The sequence below is a fragment of the Centroberyx affinis genome, unplaced genomic scaffold (assembly GCF_046629955.1).
Source record: "Centroberyx affinis isolate AG114_WGS23_722 - 3 ecotype Tasmania unplaced genomic scaffold, CSIRO-AGI_Caff_v1 ptg002087l_1, whole genome shotgun sequence".
In the NCBI taxonomy this organism is placed as follows: domain Eukaryota; kingdom Metazoa; phylum Chordata; class Actinopteri; order Beryciformes; family Berycidae; genus Centroberyx; species Centroberyx affinis.
Window position 1 is genome coordinate 34,061 of NW_027280413.1, and position 21,919 is coordinate 55,979.

Genomic DNA, 21,919 nt, shown 5'->3' on the forward strand with positions numbered 1-21,919 from the left:
ATATAGCATTTTGGAATAAAACCCTTAAAATAGATCACATTAGACTTCATATGAATTTGTGGAGAGAAACTACATCTCAGAAGACTTGTGCTGTAACATACAAAATATAAAATGTATAATATAACTCTTACTGTGGATGGGGAGATAACAACAGTTGTTCCTTTTTCCTGAATTTTCCATAAATAAAAGTGCAGGGGCGGACCTCAAGTATAACACTGACTCTCTCATTGTGCTAACCTCCCTAAGGAGTGAAATAACTGTAATTAAACTAATGCCCATTTTGCTGTGGACCCCCCTGGACCCCCTTCAAGGCTCCCTGGAGGTCCCCGGACCCCACTTTGGGGATCACTGTGGGGAAAAGCTCCACTGAGACACTAGGGGCCGCTCTTAAGGCGAAAGGGCGAAAGCTACACAGCAGTGGTTCCCTCGTTTGACAGCGAGGGCTTGTTTTTACAGCACGAAACAACAAGGATGAAAATCTCAAGCGACCAGCTAGATACAGTAACGGAGATTATTCGAGGATACATTTAGATGAAAGGATATCATCTTTATCTCGATGTTTGTCTGTGAGCTAGTAATTTAACGTTAGGGCAGTTGTATATTGATTGAATTGCAGATGAATGTGTGTGGCTTCCACCAAAGAAGTGCCTCAGGATTTGTTGTTGTTAGCTGCTAATGCTAGCCATATAAGTTGCGAGCTAGCTGGCCTAGCAAGCTAATGGTTAACGTCAGGAAACCAGCTGGTGTAGGTAATTAACCGCGTATCTTTGATTTTTAATGTTGGCTGGAGAGTAAATCAGTGTTGTGTAGCTAATGGAGCCAGCTAACGTTAGCAGTGTTTCAGTGCTTCAAGAACTGCAGCTTTAGCTAAGCTTTTGAAGCACCAGTCGTACTAATTAACTAGCTCGCCAGCAGCTAGCCACTATTCCTTGAAGAATGAGTAGAAAACATCATCATTTTAAAGGAGCCGAAGTTAGCTGCTGCGTAAAATACTTCTTGTTCGGATTCAACATTATATTTTGGGTAAGTGAATTCAGCTTTTCTGCCGTTTGTCTGTCGATAACATGTTTGGAAATAGTGCCAATGGTGGGTAACATTAAATATTCTGTTAGCATAGCAAGCTAGCTTTCTTTTGGACGTAGGTGTTGGTGTATTGAACTTGATGTGGTCCCTGAGGTCTCACTAATATGATGATGATATCATACACCACAAAACTATTGACCAAGAAATTAGCTCAGGGCCTGTAAGTGTGCTGTTGTTGCTTGATTGTATGTTTGATCAATAGTTTGGTGCTTTTGCTTGAATGTTCTGTAGGCAGTCAATAATTTACCACAGTGTACAGTATAACTGATTTTAGGCTAACATAACTTAGACTTCTTTGCTTTGACTAAATCTTTGACTCATTAACCCTAGTGGGCCTCTGCTTCTTCATAATGTCTTCCTTGACTGACTTGTGGGCAGCTGAAACTTTTGACTTGGGAAAGAAAACTTTGTTGGCCACAGTGGCGGTTAAATGCCCAAAATCATTAACCACGGTTTTATCAGCCAGCAAAGTATTAGAAGAGAAAAAAGACCTTCAAATATGGTTGATGGTGGAGTGGACAAACTTAGCAGTCGGAGACAAAGACTTAGGAGCATTTGCCTAATGTTAATTTCATACCCTTGTTTGAGTCAGTGGTCACAATTGTTTTTTTATTTTCTGAGGAACAGCGTCAACCTCATCTGTGTATTGTACTGCAAGAGAGCCCACATCTCTTTTCTAGTTGCTGTTAGTTACACCCCCCTCCATCTATCCCCCAGTCTGAAAAGTTCCTCTGTTCACACCCCTTCACCCCTCCCTTGTTGCCCGTCTGTGTTGCTTCTGTGCGGCTGGTATATAATGTCAGTGGGTGAAGGAATGGCGTGTCTGTGTGCCCCAGAGGGTCTTCCCACACACTGTTGGAAGGAAAAGGCCACACGGGCCTGAATACCACCCAACCCTCCTCTTTTCAAGCACCCCTTTCACTCCTTCCACCACTATAGTGCTGAGGCTCTGCATGACAGCATTGTCTCTCTCTCTCTCACTCTCTCTGTGTCTCTCTCTCTCTCTCTCTCTCTCACTCACTCACTCACTCACTCACTCACTCACTCACTCACTCACTCACTCACTCACTCACACACACACACACACACACACACTCACTCACAGACACACACACACACACACACACACACACACAAAGAGCGATGGTGAGAACAAAGGCTGGGGGGAGCTCCGGGTGTGATTTTCTGTTTTCTCCCCTCAGATGCTTGTCCTGCCGGACTCATCAGGCAGATGGGATCCACATGCACTTGGCTCTCCTCCTACTCCTACTCCTTTTCACTTCCTCCCTCCTTCCCCACCTCCCTGTATCCTCATTCCACAGCACACTGCACTCTCCTTCGAAATGTAGGAGTATCACACCTTACCTTCGTAGTGGTTTTTATGAGACAGAAGGAATCCTACCTGTCAAGCAAGGCCACAAGCAACCCTTTGTGACGCAAAATACATTTCACAGTTTGTTTCTTGTATGAAGATGGTCTGTGTTCCAGCTTATCAACCAGGAAAGACTGAGTCATAGGTCTTGCGCCTTGTGTCTGACTCATATTGTGCTCTTTCAGACTGTTGGACACCTAGGCCAAGCTAACAACCCTGTGTCTGAGACTCCTGGGCGCTTTGTGAAACTATGGAACAAGTTCCAGCTTGCTGGCTGTTTCCGTTAATAATTACCAAAAGATGTTCGCCTCTTGTCTGTGTGCTGTGAAACTGGATTTGACAGACAAGCCAGTGCATTGCCAAAATGGAGAGAGATGGGGTTTATTCTCCATCAAGCAACCCATTTATCTTTCTTGTAGTGATGTTGTCAAGCTTGAAAATGCAGTTTAAATTCAGACAAAGTGCTTGTAAAACCGAGGATAAATATTGTGAATAAAACAAGAGTTTTCTAACAGAGCAAAGTGCCAGCTCTACTTGTACATTTGAATTCTTCCAGCACTTGAGCTTGTTGTTGACAGCTACACATTCTCACCCAAGAACAACACACCTTCTCTAGTCCTTAGAATAGACACATTCCTCACATCCACCTAATTAATCACATTTTCTGCACGAGCTGCTGAAATGTTTGGAAGCTGTGCATGCTGTAATTAAGAGCTTGTTAAGCTGTAACCAAGTTGCTGAGTTGGTTGGATGCAGGCTGTGTGTTATTAGCTGGCTACAGCCCTCTGCTCTCCATTGTAGCCTAGGTCTTGACTGTATAGTCCATTCCAATCAGATACATTTTGAGGACGGTGGGCTCTTGTTTCAGTTGTGCACTGTGTAATTAATCAGCCAATTTGATACATTGATTATGCAGTATCAGGTGTGGAGGAGTGGGACTGCAGAATACATAGAAGTTTTGCCTGTTCTGGAGTTAGACAAGCTCCACAATTAGCCCCGTCTGCCATGCTATTGATATCGTATATCATCAACAAGGACTGCGTTAGCACAGACACCCACAATAGAAATCCAGCGTTTTAGGGAGTCAGGGAGAGGGCAGTCACGCTTGAGTAAGCCTACAGTGTGTGTGTGTGTTAGTGTGTGTATGTGTGTGTGTCCAGGCAGCGTGGGGCTTGGTTTGTCTGCTAGTTAGTTGAGGTTAATAGGATCAGCTGGCTTAGAGGGGCATCTCCTCAAGTGTTGATAATCCCTCTGTCCACGTGGAGAGGAACCCTTGCAGTGGGACACAATCCTGTGTGAGCACTTAGCGGAGAAAGAACATGAACTCACAGTCAGATTTGAGTAGCTGCATTATCTGCACAGCTGAAAAATACTGGACTTTATGGTTTGTTTGCACAGCGTTAAAACACAGAAGCAAAGTGGTTAAAAACACAGGGATAAGATACAAAGATTTTAAAAAAAGCACAGAAAGAAAAGAAACAAATTGCTTATTTGTGCAGGTGCGATTAAAAAAAACCCTAATGGACTTTTATAATATCTCACCACAAAAAAAACAAATACCAAACAAGCACAGATTCTGTCCAGTCCCACTGTGCCTTTATTTTTTTTGTGGTGACGACAAATACTTTTTTCTGATACGATAAGATGATCATGGGAATTTTGTGGAAAAATTGCATCTAGGCCTAATGTTAATTTTTCACAATAATACTTTCTACTTTATTTTTATTGATTACAGCTCAGTTAAGAGCAGACATGATTTGTAGAAAATGATTTTCTCAGGTGGTGTAAATGATGTTTAGCACTGGTAGTGTGTGTGACCCTCACTGACTGACCTGAATTTGCCTCTTCTTGCCCACATCACACCGTGGGAAAACATTTGATAAAGAGCAAATAAAGAAAGCACTGTACCAAGGCAGGGTTCAGTTCACATTCAGTGCAATCATTCAATTAAACTCACTTAAGTTAAAAACTTATTTTCCAGTAAGTAGGGTTTAAAATAGTAAAAACACATAACACAGGGCTCCAGACTTAACTTTCTCCAATGGTGGCACCAGCAGATAATTTAGTGGCACCAGTATTTTGATCCGGAGACTGTTTCACGCACAGTAACTAATATGTTGTCTGTTGAAATATGTTGGGCATTGAAATGAATGTTGGTGTGCCTAGAAAGTATCATTGTGCAGTATCGACTGGATAAACATAGATAACGTGCCACAATAAGTAATGAAGTAGGCTTCATGAGGCAGCTCCGTTTACATCCTCTTTACACCAGATTTTGGTTTTCCATCAGTCAGTGCAGAAGAGATTAAAAGTATAGAGTTGGTCAGCCTTACAACAAATAAACCTTATTTCACAACCACACCAAGTGACACAGGCTAATGGTAGGCCAAATCTCTGCGATAGTGTATTCAAAACGGAAGCGAGGTAGGCAACGGGCCAACTGTAATTCGTTTAAATTTGCTGTTTTGCATTTGTGATCAAAGGTCAATTTGCATATACACTGAGTAAGAACCACATTCAGAAACACTGAAACAAAATGATAGACTACTGGGCACAGATACCTACAGAACTGCCTCACTTATGTTTCCATCAAGGTCGCCTCATAAGCTTTGGCAGTCGGAAATAGACTTGACATGCACTCAACTACTTTTGGCCGGAAATAATAACAAAATGGACCATATAACAGAAGTGCTTTTTTGGTGGCTGGTGTTTTATTTTAGAAATGCTTTGTGCTGCAGCAGCAGAATGAGGAGTTGAAAATGCGCATCAGGCATGTATTGATGTTTTGTTTCTTCTTCTTTTTTTTAATACAATTATTTTTTGGTATTTCTGCTTTTTTGGATAGTTCACAGTAGAGTGGGACAGAAAAAATTGGAAGAGAGAAGGGGATCACATGCGACAAAAGCCCCAACTGAGCCTCAAGGACACCCTGTAATTGTTTTGAGTAATTTATAAGCCGCAAGTCATTGTGTATTCGCTCAGTACTAATGATTTCCATAACATAACAGAATAGATCACTTTTGTCATCAGTTGTTGGTGTGGCTTCTGAGCTCCCCAGTCCTTAAATGTCACATCTCAGTAACTCTGGTGTCATGGAAAATTCCTGCATATTTATCATATCACATTATATTCATCACTGGCTGATTATGGTGCTTTAAATTGTTTTTCCAAACACAGCCATGATAGATTATAATTAACTCGAGATGGATTATAATTTACCCACGACTTGTGTTTGTTACATTTGCCCACAGTTCAAACTGCATAAAAGTGAAACGTGTTTTACTGAATGATTTTCTGCTTTGTGTTGTATCAGCACCGATTCACTGTAATTTTAACTCTAGTTAGCAAATACTATTGTGAATGTGTGATCTGGTGCCGTTGCATTTGTCAGACAGTTTCCAAAGTACTTTGTCACCTACTGAGGACAGACCAACATGTTTCAGTGTCAGCAGATATGAACGGAGCTCCAGCAGCTCTTCCTTTCTGGAGATCTCCATTCTTTAATAGCTTTAGAAAACACAAAACATTGTTTGTTTTTTATTGTTTGTTTGTTTGTTTTTTTGTAGAGAAATATGTACTGGTGCAACCAAAGAAAAAATTTACATGGGTGTATTTCTCAGCCTAAATCACAATGTGGGAGGCTGCCACAGAGAAGAGTGTCCCGCCCCACTAATTGAGACCCAGCAGATTCCCCTCATTAATTTCTGGTGTCGGGTATGGTAACTGTTTGGAAACCTTCTCTGCACACAAGAAGTGACAAACTGAAACATCAGAGCGAAATACAAAACTCCGTCCAGAGAAAGCCTCACTCACCAACGATAGCTGAACCTCTTCACCACCTCCACCCCCACCAGCCACTGAGAACAACAAATTTAGGCCTGAGGAGTGTGCAGAATTCAAACAGTTATCTCCAGCTGCCATTTGGGGCAGCTAGCATTGAAGTGGCAATGCTGGAAAAAGGAAGCACAAATTGCAACCACTCTAGTGCTCTGTAACATAACAAGTACAGATATGGTATAGTCCCATGGCGCATTTGTGGCAGTGACCTATAGAACTAATTTATTAGCAGTTAATTTGAATGTGATCTCACCTCTCTAGATCCCTAGTTCATCAGCTGCTTTAATCTCTTCTTTGGAGAATACAGTAAAGTTAGGCTACTTTGCTTGCTACTTAACATTAGCGACTGAACTGAATATTGCTTTAGCATATTGCACACATACATAGAGGCACTGCTTGTACAAGTGTGATTTATTATAAAATGCCAGAGTATGTTTTGTCTTGCTATCGTCAGAAGATTTAGATATATGTACATATCATCACTCATCATTGTATCGCAGCAATGCATGCAAGCTAATAGTTATAAAACCTGGAAGCAAGCCCAACCGTCGTGTGAAATCAAAGTTAATTTGTAGACAGTTATGAGTTGTGTGAAAAATCACACCTCAGATGTGAAGATTTATAGTGACAGATATTCACAATGATGCAACTTTTACCTCATTTTATTAATTATATCCTGCCCAATTAAAAACAGAGATAATAAAATATTTTCCAGCAGTCCAGCAGTAGTGAAACATTTTCTTTGATTTAGAATGACCACTGTAGTTTAAAATATAGGCTATGTAATAATCATGATTAATAATTGCGATGACTAATTGGTATTATCGTCTTAAACATAATCGTGCAGCTCTAGGTTCAGATTTGTATGAGGAGAGTTGTTTTCTCTCTCTTTAATCTATGTGGAGTATTCAGAGTCAGAGGCCAAATGGTTTAATGCTCTTTCTCTCCGTCTGATCCTCTCTACCTGATCTCTTACCTTGACTCTCCCTGCGTGTCACTTTCCAGCTGAAGCCACCACACCCTTCACTACAACCAGTTATATAACCAAGGCCAAGCTAACAACACGGCTTTAAAATGGCATTAGGGTGAGCGCAGAGCCTTGCTGTTTAGCATACTGTTATATTGTTTGTCTTGTTAGGTGTCTGCTGATGCGTTGCCATAGGTTTACTTGCCTCCCCTGATTTAATCAGCTTCCCAACAATATGATTTAGCCTGATTTCAATGGGCCTATTTGAATCAGGCTCTGCTATTATAATGTGCCTCAGTTTAGTTCATTACCATCCAAAATCTCTTATGAATGACATTTTAGAACAGCTAACAAGTTGTAACCTGCATAAATTAGGCCTATATGACTGTTAGTAAAAGCACGCTGTCCAGAAATGGATGATGACATTTTTGCTGACATGCAGTCTGATCGGTATAATCTTGAAGCCTGACTACTGCTTGTAATTTTGGATCCTTGCATAGGAGTGGTCCAAGACTGTGGCCATTTCAAGCAGTCATCCAGCACTTTGGAAGTTCTCTTATATTGGCATGTTTTAAATGGTTGGCCTGGCGTTAGCCCTAGACTCGCACGGCAGGCTAATAACGAAGGAATAGGAAAGATGGGCCTGACCCTCTGTACAGCAGCTCCCAGGATATCAGATCCCCCAGCCTCTAAGCTGCCCACCGGCTGTAAGCAGCAGCAATAATAATTTCACGATTCACTCTGGCCACAAGTTGATATACATCTTCAAGGGATGCAATATTGTATAACTGGTGAGAATTTGAGTATGTCTAACCAATTGGTACCGTCAATTTCTGTCTAACTGTGTGGCTTCTTCTGTGTGTTTTGTTTTAAAGTTACTTGGAGCAGCATTCCTGGGTATCGGCCTGTGGGCATGGGCGGAGAAGGTAAGCATAAACACATGCACGCAGACACACACCAATGAGGTACAAGATGATTGCTACAGTAGCATGCCTCAAATTCCTCCCCTTATTATTCCTGCTGTTACCTAAGCTAGAAGTAAGAGTTACAGAAAGGAATTTAGATGAAACAAGGGTTATTGAGAGAAGTGGTTAGTTTCACGCCGCATGCAAAATGGAAGCACCATTATGGCACTAAAACCCATATTACATGATAATGGTCTTGGAACACGTGTCTCGGGCCTCTCGGGCCTCTCGGGAAATGAATTATGTTTCTGCAGCTCCAGTGTGATATGTGCCTTTTAACAATGTTGTACCCAGTGTTTAGCTGGCATACAAATTGTTTTTCCAATAGGCGTAGAGTTGAACAGGAACTGGAGAAATGGAGCACCATGTCCAATAAACTGTCTGTTATTAAGGCTGCAGCTACAAATAAACAGCCATTTGGCCAAAATTACATATTCATTTGACTCACAACAATCAGGAATGCAATTTCTTGGGCTCTAGGACAGAGTCTGTCGACAAATACAATTAGGCTGCAGAATAGTGGGGAAATTATGGTAACCATGGATCCTCTGTGGTTACTGTTTTATTTTCCACAGTGCACTAGCTGGAAAGGTCAGATGCCGCCATTACCCTCTCATGTGTGAAGGAATATGGCACCATTCAGAAAACCTTCCAACTGAGTTAACAGTCAATTTGTTCATTAATTAGCCAGAAGTTGTACCAGTTGGTTCAGTAAATGCTGCACCGGCATGGAAACATGTACTGATTAGTAATGTCTGGTCATGAACTCTGTGCAAATAGGCCTGTGCAGGGGTACCTTCGTGGAACAGTGTGAATAATTTAAAGGGGATTAGGCAGAATGATGAATTGTGGGAACTGGAAAAGGCCTGATGGTGACTTTGGGTCTCGGTGACTAAGATGATTAGTTTCAAGCCTGCTGCATTCAGACAGACTGCATTATTGTTTCAGGTTCATGCTTAAATTCGAATCAAACCAGTTTCTCCTGCAGCAGTGTCATATGAGGTAAAAACAATAAAATGCAGTGTTGCCTCTGACCTAGAGTTGCCCCATAGTTCATTGAAGCAGTAGCCTAACTTAAGCACTATAGCTGCAAGTCTTTGTGCACTATATGAGCAGCAAACAGGATGTAGAAACTGGAGCAGGCCAGAAACTGACAGGAAAGCATCTTGAATGCAGCAGCCTCGGGGCTGTGGGGGCAGGGCCTTTGGAGAGGAAGGACAGAGGTCTGTTTCTGAACCGTTTACAAAAGGCTCTGAACTCTGCCTCTCTTGAGAAATGTTACATGATTGCTTGTGAGAGATCTGCCAGAGTGGAACGATTGCATTGTTAATAAATTGGTGAAAATCTTTGTTGGGCTTTTTTCTTTTATTTAATAAGCAGCACACCTAGCATAGGGCAACCCGGTCCTCTCCTCTTGGTTGTGTCATTAGTTGAATTCTTTCTGGCATATTTTTCACATCAGAAGCTTAGCCTTTTCAAGGGTCACTTTGTGTTTTGTAGAGAAAGATATTTTGCCCAGACCTTGGAGTAAGGATAGGAAAGATTGATTTCAGAAGCATTATAATTAGAAATCTAACCACTCTTGATTTATGTGTCTTCTTTGCCTCCAGGGGGTGCTGTCCAATCTGTCATCCATCACAGACCTGGGGGGCTTTGACCCCGTCTGGCTCTTCATTGTGGTAGGAGCGGTGATGTTCATCCTGGGCTTTGCCGGCTGTATCGGAGCACTCCGAGAGAACACCTTCCTGCTTAAATTTGTAAGCCAGCTCTCGACTCCTCTTAACTTCAAGCAGCGCGTAGACGTTTAACCAATTCACACCTTCAGATCCACAGCTCACACCATAGCCGAGGCCTGTCAGTGTAGCAGGTGTTACTTTGACTCACCCGAGCCAAATGTTAGGGGTGACTGCGTGCCACAAATGTGTGTTATCGCATCGCTAAACCAAGTCTCGTTTCATTGCAAAGTTACAGTCAGAATCATCGATCCATGCCTCTTAAGCTACCAGCACATTTTCTCTTTGTCAAGCAATATTTTCTCCATCAGCACCTTTTTGCTTTTGGCTCATGATCTGAACTAAGCGGAGGATTATTCCGTAGCCCAAAGCCATGACACATCATTTTGGGAAGTTTTTTGGTTCAACTGCACTGATAACAACATGTGACTGACAGAGACAAACTGGCCTTGTTGCTGGCTTCCATTCTGAGTAGCTATTAACTCCAGCCCGTGTCCATTAGCAGAGGTAGGTCAGGCTTCAGAGTGGGGAGCTGATGTGGCTTTTGGGGTTGGGCAGTTCTTTATGACCCAATGCATTTATCATTAGCCCCCGTTTCCTCCTGCATTTACTGTAAAGGGATGATATAATGGTACCTCTGGGACTGTGGTCTTGTTGCCACATTCACATTCAGTCAGTCAGGACAGCGCATAAAACTAGACCTGCACAGGACAATACGTCACAGCTGTTGTGCTCTTTGTTGCTTCACAAACAAAGGCACAAAAAACATATGCGGAGTGTTTCATCCTGGTCCCTCACAAAAAGGATTTTATTGGGTGTACCCTGATGGAAACGATAGAGTCATTGTTTCTTTGTGTGTGTATGTGTGTACATGTTTTTACACTTGTGTGCTTGTGCTTTCCAGTTCTCAGTGTTCCTGGGTTTGATCTTCTTCCTCGAGCTGACTGCAGGGATCCTTGCCTTCGTCTTTAAGGACTGGATCAAAGACCAGCTCAACTTCTTCATCAACAATAATGTCAAGGCCTACCGTGATGACATTGACCTGCAGAACCTCATTGACTTTGCCCAGGAATATGTGAGTCTGCAGCGCTGAGCTACAATTAGTGTGTCATCACCACTCAAAACTGTTTATGCTTCTCTGCTGAAGTAATGTTGGAGAAGATCACTATCTAACTGGAAAGTTTTAGTTTTGTTTACAGTTTTGGGCAGAGATGAGAATGAGTCAGACACTCCCTTCATGGAGTAAATCTCATGATTAATGTGATTGTAATTGCTTTATACGATTATCCAATTATATTAATGAAACGATTGAGATAATTGGCTCCCGTGTGTAAACGCCGGGCTCAACTGTGACGTCACAGCTGTTTAATCTGCTGTTATCTCACCATTTGTGGCTCACTATCTGTTGTAGCTACCTGCTACAGTAAGTTGGCTGCCCATTCACACCGGCCCAAGCCAGTCTGTAAGAGCCATTTCAAGACCAGATCAGAGAAATTAAATGTTCCCATTAGTCATAGTAGGTTGTTAATCCCTGTCTGTTGTTGCTGTCACAGTGGTCATGCTGTGGAGCTCATGGCCCCAATGACTGGAACCTGAACATCTACTTCAACTGCACTGAGCTGAACCCCAGTAGGGAGCGCTGTGGAGTTCCCTTCTCCTGCTGTGTCAAAGACCCCGCTGTAAGTTCTTCAGCACACTCACTATGTAGAGAAGCAATGCAGAGCATATTCCATATTAGGGCTACATAATTAGTCATGCATAATTATATATCAGGCATAGCATTCATTTTTAACACATTTTAATTTATTTAGAACATCCACTGTAGTTGAAAATAGTCAAAATGTTGATGTAAGATGGAAAAAAATTTAAGAAAATATTTGGTTCCTCAAATTGAGACAAATAATCATGATCAAAATATCTTGCGAAATGAGTGGGACTTTCATTTTAGCCATTATTGTGCAGCCTCGGCACATGTACTCTCGTGTCCCTTTGTGTATCACAACATTTAAGATAGTTACTCTCCCAACACAGTGTATACTTTTTTATTTTTGTTGATGGTTGGCATCCCATTGTTCAGATTTACTAAGACTCACTGAACATCATTGTGAAATTGTGACATGTTTGAGAGAGGATTTCTCATTTTTGTATTGTTCCTTCCAGGAGGACGTCATCAACACACAGTGTGGATATGATGTTCGACTTCAAGGGGTTGGTATCTCTCGACTTCTTCCATCGCTTCGCTTGTCTTTATGAGCTCTACATACTTTACCATACATTTACTTTTTTTTTATTTTATTTTTTTTATTTATTATTATTTTTTTATTCTCTTTTCAAGACATTGCTTTCAAATATGTTATGTCTCTGGGTAAGAATATTGTGCTTCATGATGTGTTTTTTCAAAGGAGGAATAAGTATAATAGAATCATACTAGATAAATCTCACATGCAGTACAGTGGCAGTATGAGACCATGATTGGCAGACATTACCAACCTCCCTGATTAAAATGACGCAAAGCTGCTGAGTGGAGTCATTCCAGAGGGTGTGCCACTTCAAATGCTGCAAACCTGTTTGATTGAATGGATTTAAGCAGTTGTTGAGGGAGGGGTGCCATTCAAGTCATTTGTGAAGGACCTACTTGTCTGCCTTTTTTAAAAATGGCTGGATTTTTTAAAATACAATGACTTTAAAAGGAGCCTCTCAAGCAAGTCAAAATTTGACATTGCCTTTATTAAACATCCTTGATCACAGACCTGTATAAATATAAAAAAGTTTGAATTCCTACGATAACACCCCATTTTGTTCAGAAATAAACATGTATACCTAGAACCAGTCGGCCAGCACAGGAGAAACAGGAGAATGCATAGGGTTAAGTCGCACACCGCCTTCTCTGCTCTGCTCTGCTCTTGCCTTAATAACAGATTGTTCTTCTAACAGGGATAATTAGGCTCCAGTTATAGCCTAGAGAGCAGCCTTACTACACTCTGTAATTGGCGACTCAGTGGGTTATGCCAGTCCGTTGCCTTTTCCTCTGTGTGTGGGTGTGGTGGTTACAACTCACTGCACTGCAGTCAGAAAGAGTGCTGTTGCTAGGCGCACTGCAATACAGCGAACCACCTGCCACTGACTTGGTATGAATTCATTTTCTCTGTGTGCTCTTCTGATACTGCGCTAGCCAATGATATTCACCGAAACTTATCAGTGAAGCGCAATCAGTTCCTGTGCAGATTGTTTATGGAGTGTCAGTGCCGGGTGGGAAAGAGGAAGAGCAGGAGACATGGGGAGGACAGCAGAACAACAAAGGCAGGGGGCTGAAATAGCTTCAGGGGAAGCTCACAGTCAGAACAACATACTGTTTCCTGCTTTTTGATTGGCTGCCAAGGGGCTCCCTTTACCTCCCATTGGTTGAGAGCTGGCTTTCCAGGTTTTGCAAGTGAACAAAGGGTTTCCTTGGTGGACTTGTCCCAAAGAGTAACAAAGAGAGCATTGTGGGAAGGCCTTTCTCCACACCCATTCTTACCCCCCTTAGTGTTATTGGCAGCTCTAAATTACACCTTTTTGTTGCTGTCTCTGAATGGACCATGTACATCATCAGCTTATTCTAACAACACAAAACAGCCATCTGTGCTGTAACAGGAAACAGCTCCTGCCTGTCTGGTCAGTCCTGACAAGGTCCTTGAAACACAGAATGTACTGCCTTGATGTTCCCCTAGATGTACAAATACTGGCATGTTGTAACAGAAGGGTGAATGGACTGTCACTCACAACTTCAGGCCCTCCTTCCTGGTAAAGGAGTCAGTGGGCAGAAAACCATCTGTGTCAGAGGGGATGCACCAGCCGATTTGTTTTTCCGCTCGTATTAGTCATCGGTCAAAGCTCAGATGTTTGGTTTGATTCATGCATAATCCAAAGGCCTCTTTTTTATGTGATTTCAAACAGATTATGTTTTTCTTCATTCTCTTATAATTTCCTGTTTGTCTGTTTTTGTTTGTGAAAAGGAGTTGGATCAGCAGAAATATATCAACACCAAAGGCTGCGTGGGGCAGTTTGAGAAGTGGCTTCAGGATAACCTGATTGTAGTAGCTGGGATCTTTGTTGGTATTGCACTTTTACAGGTAAGGAGTCTCCTCTTTCATGGCTCATTTTACTTGCAGGCATTTACATAAGGAGGCTCGGTGCGTCCCTTGAAATTAAGTCTTTATGTATAAGCTGTGTTGTGATTTTGGGCAATCACTGCCATCTAGTGGTGAGGATACACAACATCTAGCAAACCCCTGCAATCACTGCAGTGTGGCCAAACATACAGCAGTCCCTCCTTTTTTCAACAGTAATGCCCTTACTTGTGATCTCATTTTGTGTGAATATAAGTGAGCTAATGGCCTGTGTGGCTCCCTGTGTAGATTTTTGGGATCTGCCTCGCTCAGAACCTGGTGAGCGATGTCAAAGCCGTCAAAGCCAACTGGTGATGCCAGAAGTCACAGGAGAGGTGACTTGTGGGAACTCCTCCCCTCAGGCCCTCCCCAGGACAACCCAGCACACAACAACTCCCATCCAGCTTAAGACTGAGAGCCAAGAACACAAAGCTCTGCCTACTTTGCCACTGAGCTGAGCAACACACACACACACACGCAGACACACATTTGCATACCTGCACACACGCATGCAGACACACACAAAGAGTTTACTTTCCTGTTTATCAGTGACACTTGCAGCGGGGGGAAAAAAAAATCCCACTAAAACTGAACAGACAACTCAACTACTTTGTTTACCACTCAGCTGGGAATGTACCCAGATACACAGGGGACTGTCTATCTACTTCAGAGTTGGATTCTTCTTTCTATTTTCCTCTGATTTCGGTCTTTGGATGAGTGTATTTATGGGATGCTGTTGCACAAGGACTCCTGTCAACCGGGAGAGCGGATGCTGTGGATGAAAGTAGGAAAGGAAAAAAAAACAGCTATAGAAGAGGTTAACTCCTTTTTTACAGGTCACACATCACCTTGTCACACAGCCTCAGTCCACAAGGGTTTGAACATCCCGTCCTTACAAAAAAAAAAAGCCTTTATGGTCTTGTTTTTTTTACATGCCCTCCCACTTGCTGTAGAGAATGGGCGGCTCGCTGGCCAACGAACACATGGATTCCTATGCGTGTTGTTTTCTCCATCATAACGTTTTTATGACCACTGAAAGATTGAACACTGGCTGGTCATGTGGGTGATTTCTAATCATTTCAGGAGGAAAAACATTGAAATTCCAACTCAAAATGTAAAAAGTGCCATTACTTTTCAGTGATATTTTTCTTTTTTTTCTATTCTTGACATGGAATTTCTCATCCCTGCCCCAGAGTACCTCAGGTTCTGGCCAACATTGTATGTTACTGAACAGCCTGCTTTCTGCCACAGGCTAAAAGCATATCTATTTTTCCCATGTTTATTCAATCTAACTAACCGATGAAGAAAAACACTGACCCCCTGTTTGCCCCTATCTGTTGCTTTACTGAAGGTTGTTGTATTGTATTATATGGAATGACCTGGTTAGGATAGTTGGGTCTACGCTATACAGGGAAAAGGGTTTGATCGTAGAGATTGTTGTTTATCTTTGAGCATCCCTGAAGCACATGGGATTGCTGGTTTGGGGCCTTCTTACTTGACCTATGTTACCAAGTACGGTTTTATGCTTTTACTTTGTCCACTGTGTGTGCAAATAAGAGAATAAGCCAGTTGTTTTAAGACTTTATCCTTGTTTTTTTTGCTGTCCCTATGTAGAGATACAGCAACATTTTCTATTTAGGTTCGTTATTTCACTTCACTGGGCACCTGTTCTTCCTCTGACTCTTCAGTTAACTGAGAAACGCCTTGTTATTGTTTTTGTTGCTAGCAGTCCTAATGGAAACCAAATAGTGTCAAGTTTTTGTCTAGCTACTACTCTTTGGTTTCTATCAGGAATGGAATGGCAGCAATACTAACAAAACATTTCTTAGTTAACCAAAATGTGAATTTAAACCTTTTGCCCCAGTATGTGGAAAGTGCCAGTTTAAATGAAATAACAAACAAAACTAAAAATGTCAGTATCGCTTTTATCTTTATTCCAATGTTGTGTCTGAATTGTCTTCCTCTTTTATTTGGACTGGTTTTTAAATAGAATAGTAAATACATGCTGTTACCTTTTGATATTAGTAACAATCTCAATATAACATGAATGCTGCTTTAACTTTGACTAGATTATTGATATTTAGTACAGTAACCAAGCTAACAATGCCTACATGATGGCTTATGAGAAATTTGCCATATTGTTATTGTTACCATACACAAAAGTATGCTGGGGCCTCATTCTGCTTATTTGTTCTTTGTCAACACAAAGTTTACACTTTGTATTCCCCAGCTTATTTTGCCCTTTGTTCATGATCAAAAACACACTGCATTAAATTGCTCATTTACTCTGAAGCAGGGGAAAAACTGTAGCCCTTGCCCCTTTTTGATATCAGACCCTCACAGAATGCGGTTTCTAGTGTGACCAGTTGGAGTGACGGGGTCAACTTGTTAATTTGTACTTTAGTGTCTGCATTTAACCACTAAAGTTGTTTCTGGTTGTAGCAATATCTCATGTGAATACACACAGTACAGCAGAATTTGGGGATTTACTCGACCACATGTACACGTCCAGGTCCATCCATACGCTCAGCGAAACAAGCGACACCTTTTGAATTGTAATGCGAACAAGCTGAAAGACTGGTAGCATTACTATCCAGTGAACAGCACACCACAATTGCCCCGCTCCACTGAGTGAATCTGTATGTTAGGTCTGTACTGCTGTCTGCTGTCAGTCCTTCTTGCCTGTGTAGCTCAGGTGTGTGTGTTGGGAGATGGGGGGGGTTGCTGTTCTCCTGGACTGTGTAGGGCTTCCTGGCGTTCCCTTGTAGCCCGTCTCTCATTGAGTCAGCGGGCCACAGTCGAAGACATGTAGCTGATAATAGCTTCTGTTGCCGTGGCCCGCCCACTTCCACTTCGAAACATCTAAATTTGCATCTGATTTGTTCCCATTTCTGAGCTTGTCATTCTGAGGTGTTGTTTCTAATGCCAGGATCGCACTTTGTCCATACTGCATTCAAAATACATACAAAATATGTGCAGACTTCTACAAAAGGATCCCATGGCTCCAACATGCTGAGTCCTGTTTGTCATATCCAGTTTTGCAGCAAACATTTTCCTTGCAACTCTGATTCACTGATGAAATGTCCTTATCAATAAATCTTCACAGTGAGCTTGTTTAATAAAAGAAAAAGACAGGACAAAACATTCATTTTAATTTAGTCCTGCACTCTGAATGCGTAAATCCAGTGCATGCAACACCTGCATCGCAGCATCTGCAACAGAATGACGGAGCAGCAATGAATTCCCTCTTTGGAAATGGATTCATTTCCATAGGAGAAGTTCATTCATTTCAATGCATTAAGTGTGATCAATGGGTAAGAGCGCAGCCCGCTCCACATCAAACACAGACGTGTTTCATTTCAATAAAATGTAGGGAAATGTTAATCATAAAACACAAAGCTCTTGTAAATTCTCACCTAATGGTGCCATGTTCGCCAGCTGTTCAGCATCAATATGTTCTGGGACAGATGTGAGAATAAGTGTGAAAACAACTGCGATGAGATTTTTTTTTTTTTTCTTCACCCTGATATTATAGATTTGCCTGGGGCGCTTTCATTTCAGTAACTATTGTAAATCAATCCGCCCTACTAAATGTTATAAGATGAGGATGAAACCAGTGTTTTCTCCACACCTTTCTGTCTGTTAACCTAATCTTTTAAAAGTTGGTTGGAACTGACAATTTGTGATTAATTTGTTCAACAAATCTTTGACGTGTTTTTATGTTTTTTTTAACCGCCCTTAATTGGAAGAGGTTGCTCAGGGTCTTAACCATCCCTTCCCCATAAATCTCTGTTCATGCATGCAAGATGATTTTGTGTCGTACATGCTGAAATGGAGGGCCGCTGTTTGAGTGATGGGCAGGATCTGGCTGCAGGCAGATGGAGGTCATGGGTGTCTGTTTTCCACAAAGTTAGTGCTTCAGCACAGAGTGCACGTCTTAAACAAAAAGCACTCCTGTTCACTTTGCAGCCAGCCGCCTTGTCTGGATATCAGAATAACCAGACAGTCACCTTGGTAATAAGGACAGTAATGCCGTAATAGCTAGCAGTGTGTGACAGGACTTCAGTATGCAGACGCTACAAAGGTTACTTATCACTAGAATATGTTTTGTTTTAACGCCTTTTTAGAGAATTTGGTTTTGTATTCGTTTTATGTAGGGGGCAAGAGAGCAGGTTGCTAATTATGTTTTGTCCTTTATCATAATGGCCTTGCAACATGAATTGCCCCCTTAATTTCTCTCCTTCCCCCGTGGGCGGCTAAATCATTCCCGAGGAGGAGCCTTATGCATACCATGAATGTATAAGTCTATATTAGTATGGACCTATTCCTCCACCCTCAGTTAGTCATTTCTCTCTACCCTTATGCAGCGCAATGCACAACAGATGTGAAATTTAGGAATGTGAATGAAGCGATGTCTTTAGCGAGGTCTGTTCGATATGGTTATTCAGATTTTGTTTCATAAATGTTTGAAATGTTTTTTTGGTGAGCATGAAAGCAGACAAGCATTCCAGTATGTTTGGTTTCCTCTTTTCCTCTGCCAGGTGTGTGTGCTGGCCTACATGTCAGTTTATATGCGGTCACAAAGCATTAGTGATCATCAGAAGCAAGCAGGTAAACTATGTCTTGGTTTTCATCTCTCTTCAGCCGCTGTAAACATCATTAAATATCATTACTTCTGTCTTAAGGGGTTTTAATGAGTATCCATTATAGACACAATGCTTCCACCGCGTATGGTGATTCTCAACATTATGCATTTATGAATGATGTGCACCTGGTTGACTGAACCTTTTAATTTCTTTTTCATATAATAAAAAGAATGATTGTCATAATGACATAGATAATCTATTCTGTGCTATGAAAAAAAATAGCTTTCAGTTCAAGCCTTGAAGTCTGCTAGAAAGAAAAAAAAAGTAAGGCATTCGTGTTTACATTTCCCACAAAGCAGTGCGTTGAACATTCCCAAGTCTACCTCATCGTGTGCAGACATTGTTCACATCAGAGTGGGTGTAAAAGCCACAGAGAATCACCATAATTGACTTGTTTGTGAGCAAGCATTACAATGGATATTACTGCTATCTCCATTCAAGGTCATGACAGTTGTTGATGCTTGATCTGATTTGGAATGAAAAAGCACTCTTTGTTTTATTAGCTTATGATGGGGTTTACATTTTAGACAATTGACATTGAACTAACAGCATTTCTCACAATTAAAGGATATGGATACAGTGCTTTATGGATCCATTGCCCACACAGGAGCCACACTAAACATCCCTCTGTGAAAATAGACAACAGTAACTTTCTATTCAATTTTACTCTATTTTCAGCTCTCAGTTGTTTCTCGATTGCAGCAAATTGTAAGAAACAACGCCGTACCATCCATCCACTCTTTTGTTTTAATTTAGACCTGCCTAGTCTGAAGGCTTGTGAAGAAATGTTGAAAATGAGTAAGATAACTGTGGGACAAGGTCTGTTACACTGTACATGTGTTAAAATATGCCTTTCATATATTAAAGGATTTATGAAAAAGGAGAAGTGTTTTCTTTTCTAAAGAAATGGGTTGCGATTTGCAGGTCTACAATCATGGGTTGTTAGACATAACCTAAGAGTTAAGGACGTATGCTACAAGTATTGTTCCAAATACACAGGAATGTTGTTGTTGTTGTCCTATGATGAGAAAATGCTTTAATTTGTCACGTGACGGGGCAGTCAGCCAATAGAGGGAGACAAACAGTGACTCTGTAAATTGAGACTGACTGTTGTTTTGTGACGCCATCTTTTTTCCCTGAAATCAAGCAAAAACTCTGTGCTAGACACACACACACCAAGCATGTATAAAGTCTTGGTTATTTTGTTCATTAATGGTTGTTGGAGATGGGCCATTTCTGACTATATTTGTTTCTGTCACAGTAGTTAAAGCTGATCTGTCATGCCCATTTTATTTGTTGCTATTTCAGCTTTCCTTTGAAATGTTGAAGGAAATGCCTCCTTAACCAAATTAGTCCATCAACTTCAGAGAGTTCAGAGTATGTTTGTGGAGAAGCATCCCAAAGATAAAAGGAAAACCTCTAATCTGGTGTCACCAAGACGCACAGACTGGAGCCGTTTTCCTTCACAAACAATAGACGAATGACTTATTGGACTCATGCTTCAACGATCAAATGGCTTTTATGTTATAGCGGAATTTCAGGCCACAGGAGACAGCAGTGAATGTTCACTTATAAAACCTAACTGTCCTTCCACTTACACAATTAATAAAAAATGTAAATTCATAGATTCAGTGGCGTTCCTGTTTACATAAAGCATCCCATTTTATGGCTGAATAAACAGCAACTGAATCATCTCTTTTTCCTGACTTGATTCAAAGCAGTTATATATGACTGCCCTTTTATCTGTGCAGGAAATGCCATGTAGAGTTGTAGGCCACAACAATCAGCTTTCATATATCCACATAATGTCATTTCATCGTTCAAAACCAGACCATTTGATACCATTTAAAGGGTACAGTTCGGTGATATCACTGCTAGATACAACTCCATTTCCCTCATAAGTGAAATTCAGAAATTTAATTATGAGATTGTAATCATGCATCTGCCAATGCCACGCCAGACGATGGCTTTCTACTTTGAGCTACTGGTGCGAGGTTTCCTATATTATTAATGTATAAGCAGAAAGATAGTCGATCATTCTGCTTTCCTCTGGTCCTGCTTCCTTCTCTGCAGTTCTTGGAGAGCGCAGGCCGCACTATCGCATCTGTCCTCTGACCCCTAAGGCCCATGGATAATCTCCCTTAACCTTATTTTAGACCTTCAGTGGCGCCTTGACATCTCTGTGCGGTTCAGTGTGAATTTGTAATGTCACACAAACCACAAAGAAGACAGAACCTTGAAACATGGTGGGAACAATGGTGAGGAGTATCTGAATGCTGAGATCAAGAGGATTGATTATAGATCCATGAGATTCTGGGAAAGCCTGAGACTCTCTGTAGACCTGTGTGCACTGTGAAAATCGTTTTTATCTCCAAGCTATATTGTTAGGTAAGGCATCATTTAATTTCATTATTTATGAATATATTCTATTTGGCAAGCTATGTAGTGAGTGCATTGATGTATGAGCCAAGTATACAAAATAGCATTTGTTTAAGGATTTGGGTTTAATATGATGTGTGAAGTCAGAATTGTCCCTTTATGGCATTTTTCATTTTCTCAAAATTAAATATGATGGATTGGCTTTATTTACCTTTTTTATTACACACAGAGTGCTTTATGTTTTGCCAGATAATTACATTTTTTAGTGATTTAGGGCCTTGAAAAAGTATGGAAAAAGTATGGAAAGAGATTAGTGCCAGCAGAGATTGTATTTGAACTGCATACATTTGAATTTGTAATGCTTGAACCAACTTTAAAAATTAATTTGTTGAATAAGTAAATTTGTAAATTGAATTTGTGAACACAATTTGGCTTAAAATAGAATGTGATTATCACTGACAGAGCTCAACCTGAAATAAGAAAATTGAATTTGAATTGGGGAAAACCAAATTTTAAATTATACTTAAAAGTTAAATTTAGTTCACATTCAGTTTCAATTTGTGTTCACAAATTTGGTACTTGAATTGATTTATGCAACAAATCCATTTTTCAAATTCACTGGCTCAATATGAGCATGACACATTAAAATTGATGCAGTCCAGATGCAATCTCTGCTGGCACTAATCACTTTCCATACTTTTTCCAACGCTCCTACACATTTTAATGTCTGTCTGTCAATACGCTCTGGAGAGATGAGATGAGTGTGTGATTACCGTTCACACATGACCA

The 21,919-nt window shown here is 41.0% G+C and overlaps 1 protein-coding gene across 1 annotated transcript; it reads left to right on the top strand.

The window, feature by feature from the left end:
• The first annotated feature begins 461 nt into the window (after positions 1–461).
• tspan17 (tetraspanin 17) lies at positions 462–19,615 on the top strand. Its single transcript, XM_071531499.1, has 8 exons — positions 462–1,023; positions 8,135–8,185; positions 9,835–9,981; positions 10,862–11,032; positions 11,511–11,636; positions 12,118–12,165; positions 13,953–14,069; positions 14,355–19,615. Exons 1-8 carry the CDS (start codon positions 937–939, stop codon positions 14,418–14,420), a joined length of 813 nt encoding a protein of 270 aa, XP_071387600.1. The 5' UTR covers positions 462–936; the 3' UTR covers positions 14,421–19,615.
• The last annotated feature ends 2,304 nt before the right edge of the window (positions 19,616–21,919 follow it).

What these genes read in the sequence shown, in the direction of transcription:
- tspan17 (XM_071531499.1), top strand. Translation starts at nt 937, where the DNA reads ATGAGTAGAAAACATCATCATTTTAAAGGAGCCGAAGTTAGCTGCTGC. An exon ending in GATTCAACATTATATTTTGG is followed by an intron (nt 1,024 to 8,134) that starts GTAAGTGAATTC and finishes TTTGTTTTAAAG; the next exon opens with TTACTTGGAGCAGCATTCCT. An exon ending in ACACCTTCCTGCTTAAATTT is followed by an intron (nt 9,982 to 10,861) that starts GTAAGCCAGCTC and finishes TGTGCTTTCCAG; the next exon opens with TTCTCAGTGTTCCTGGGTTT.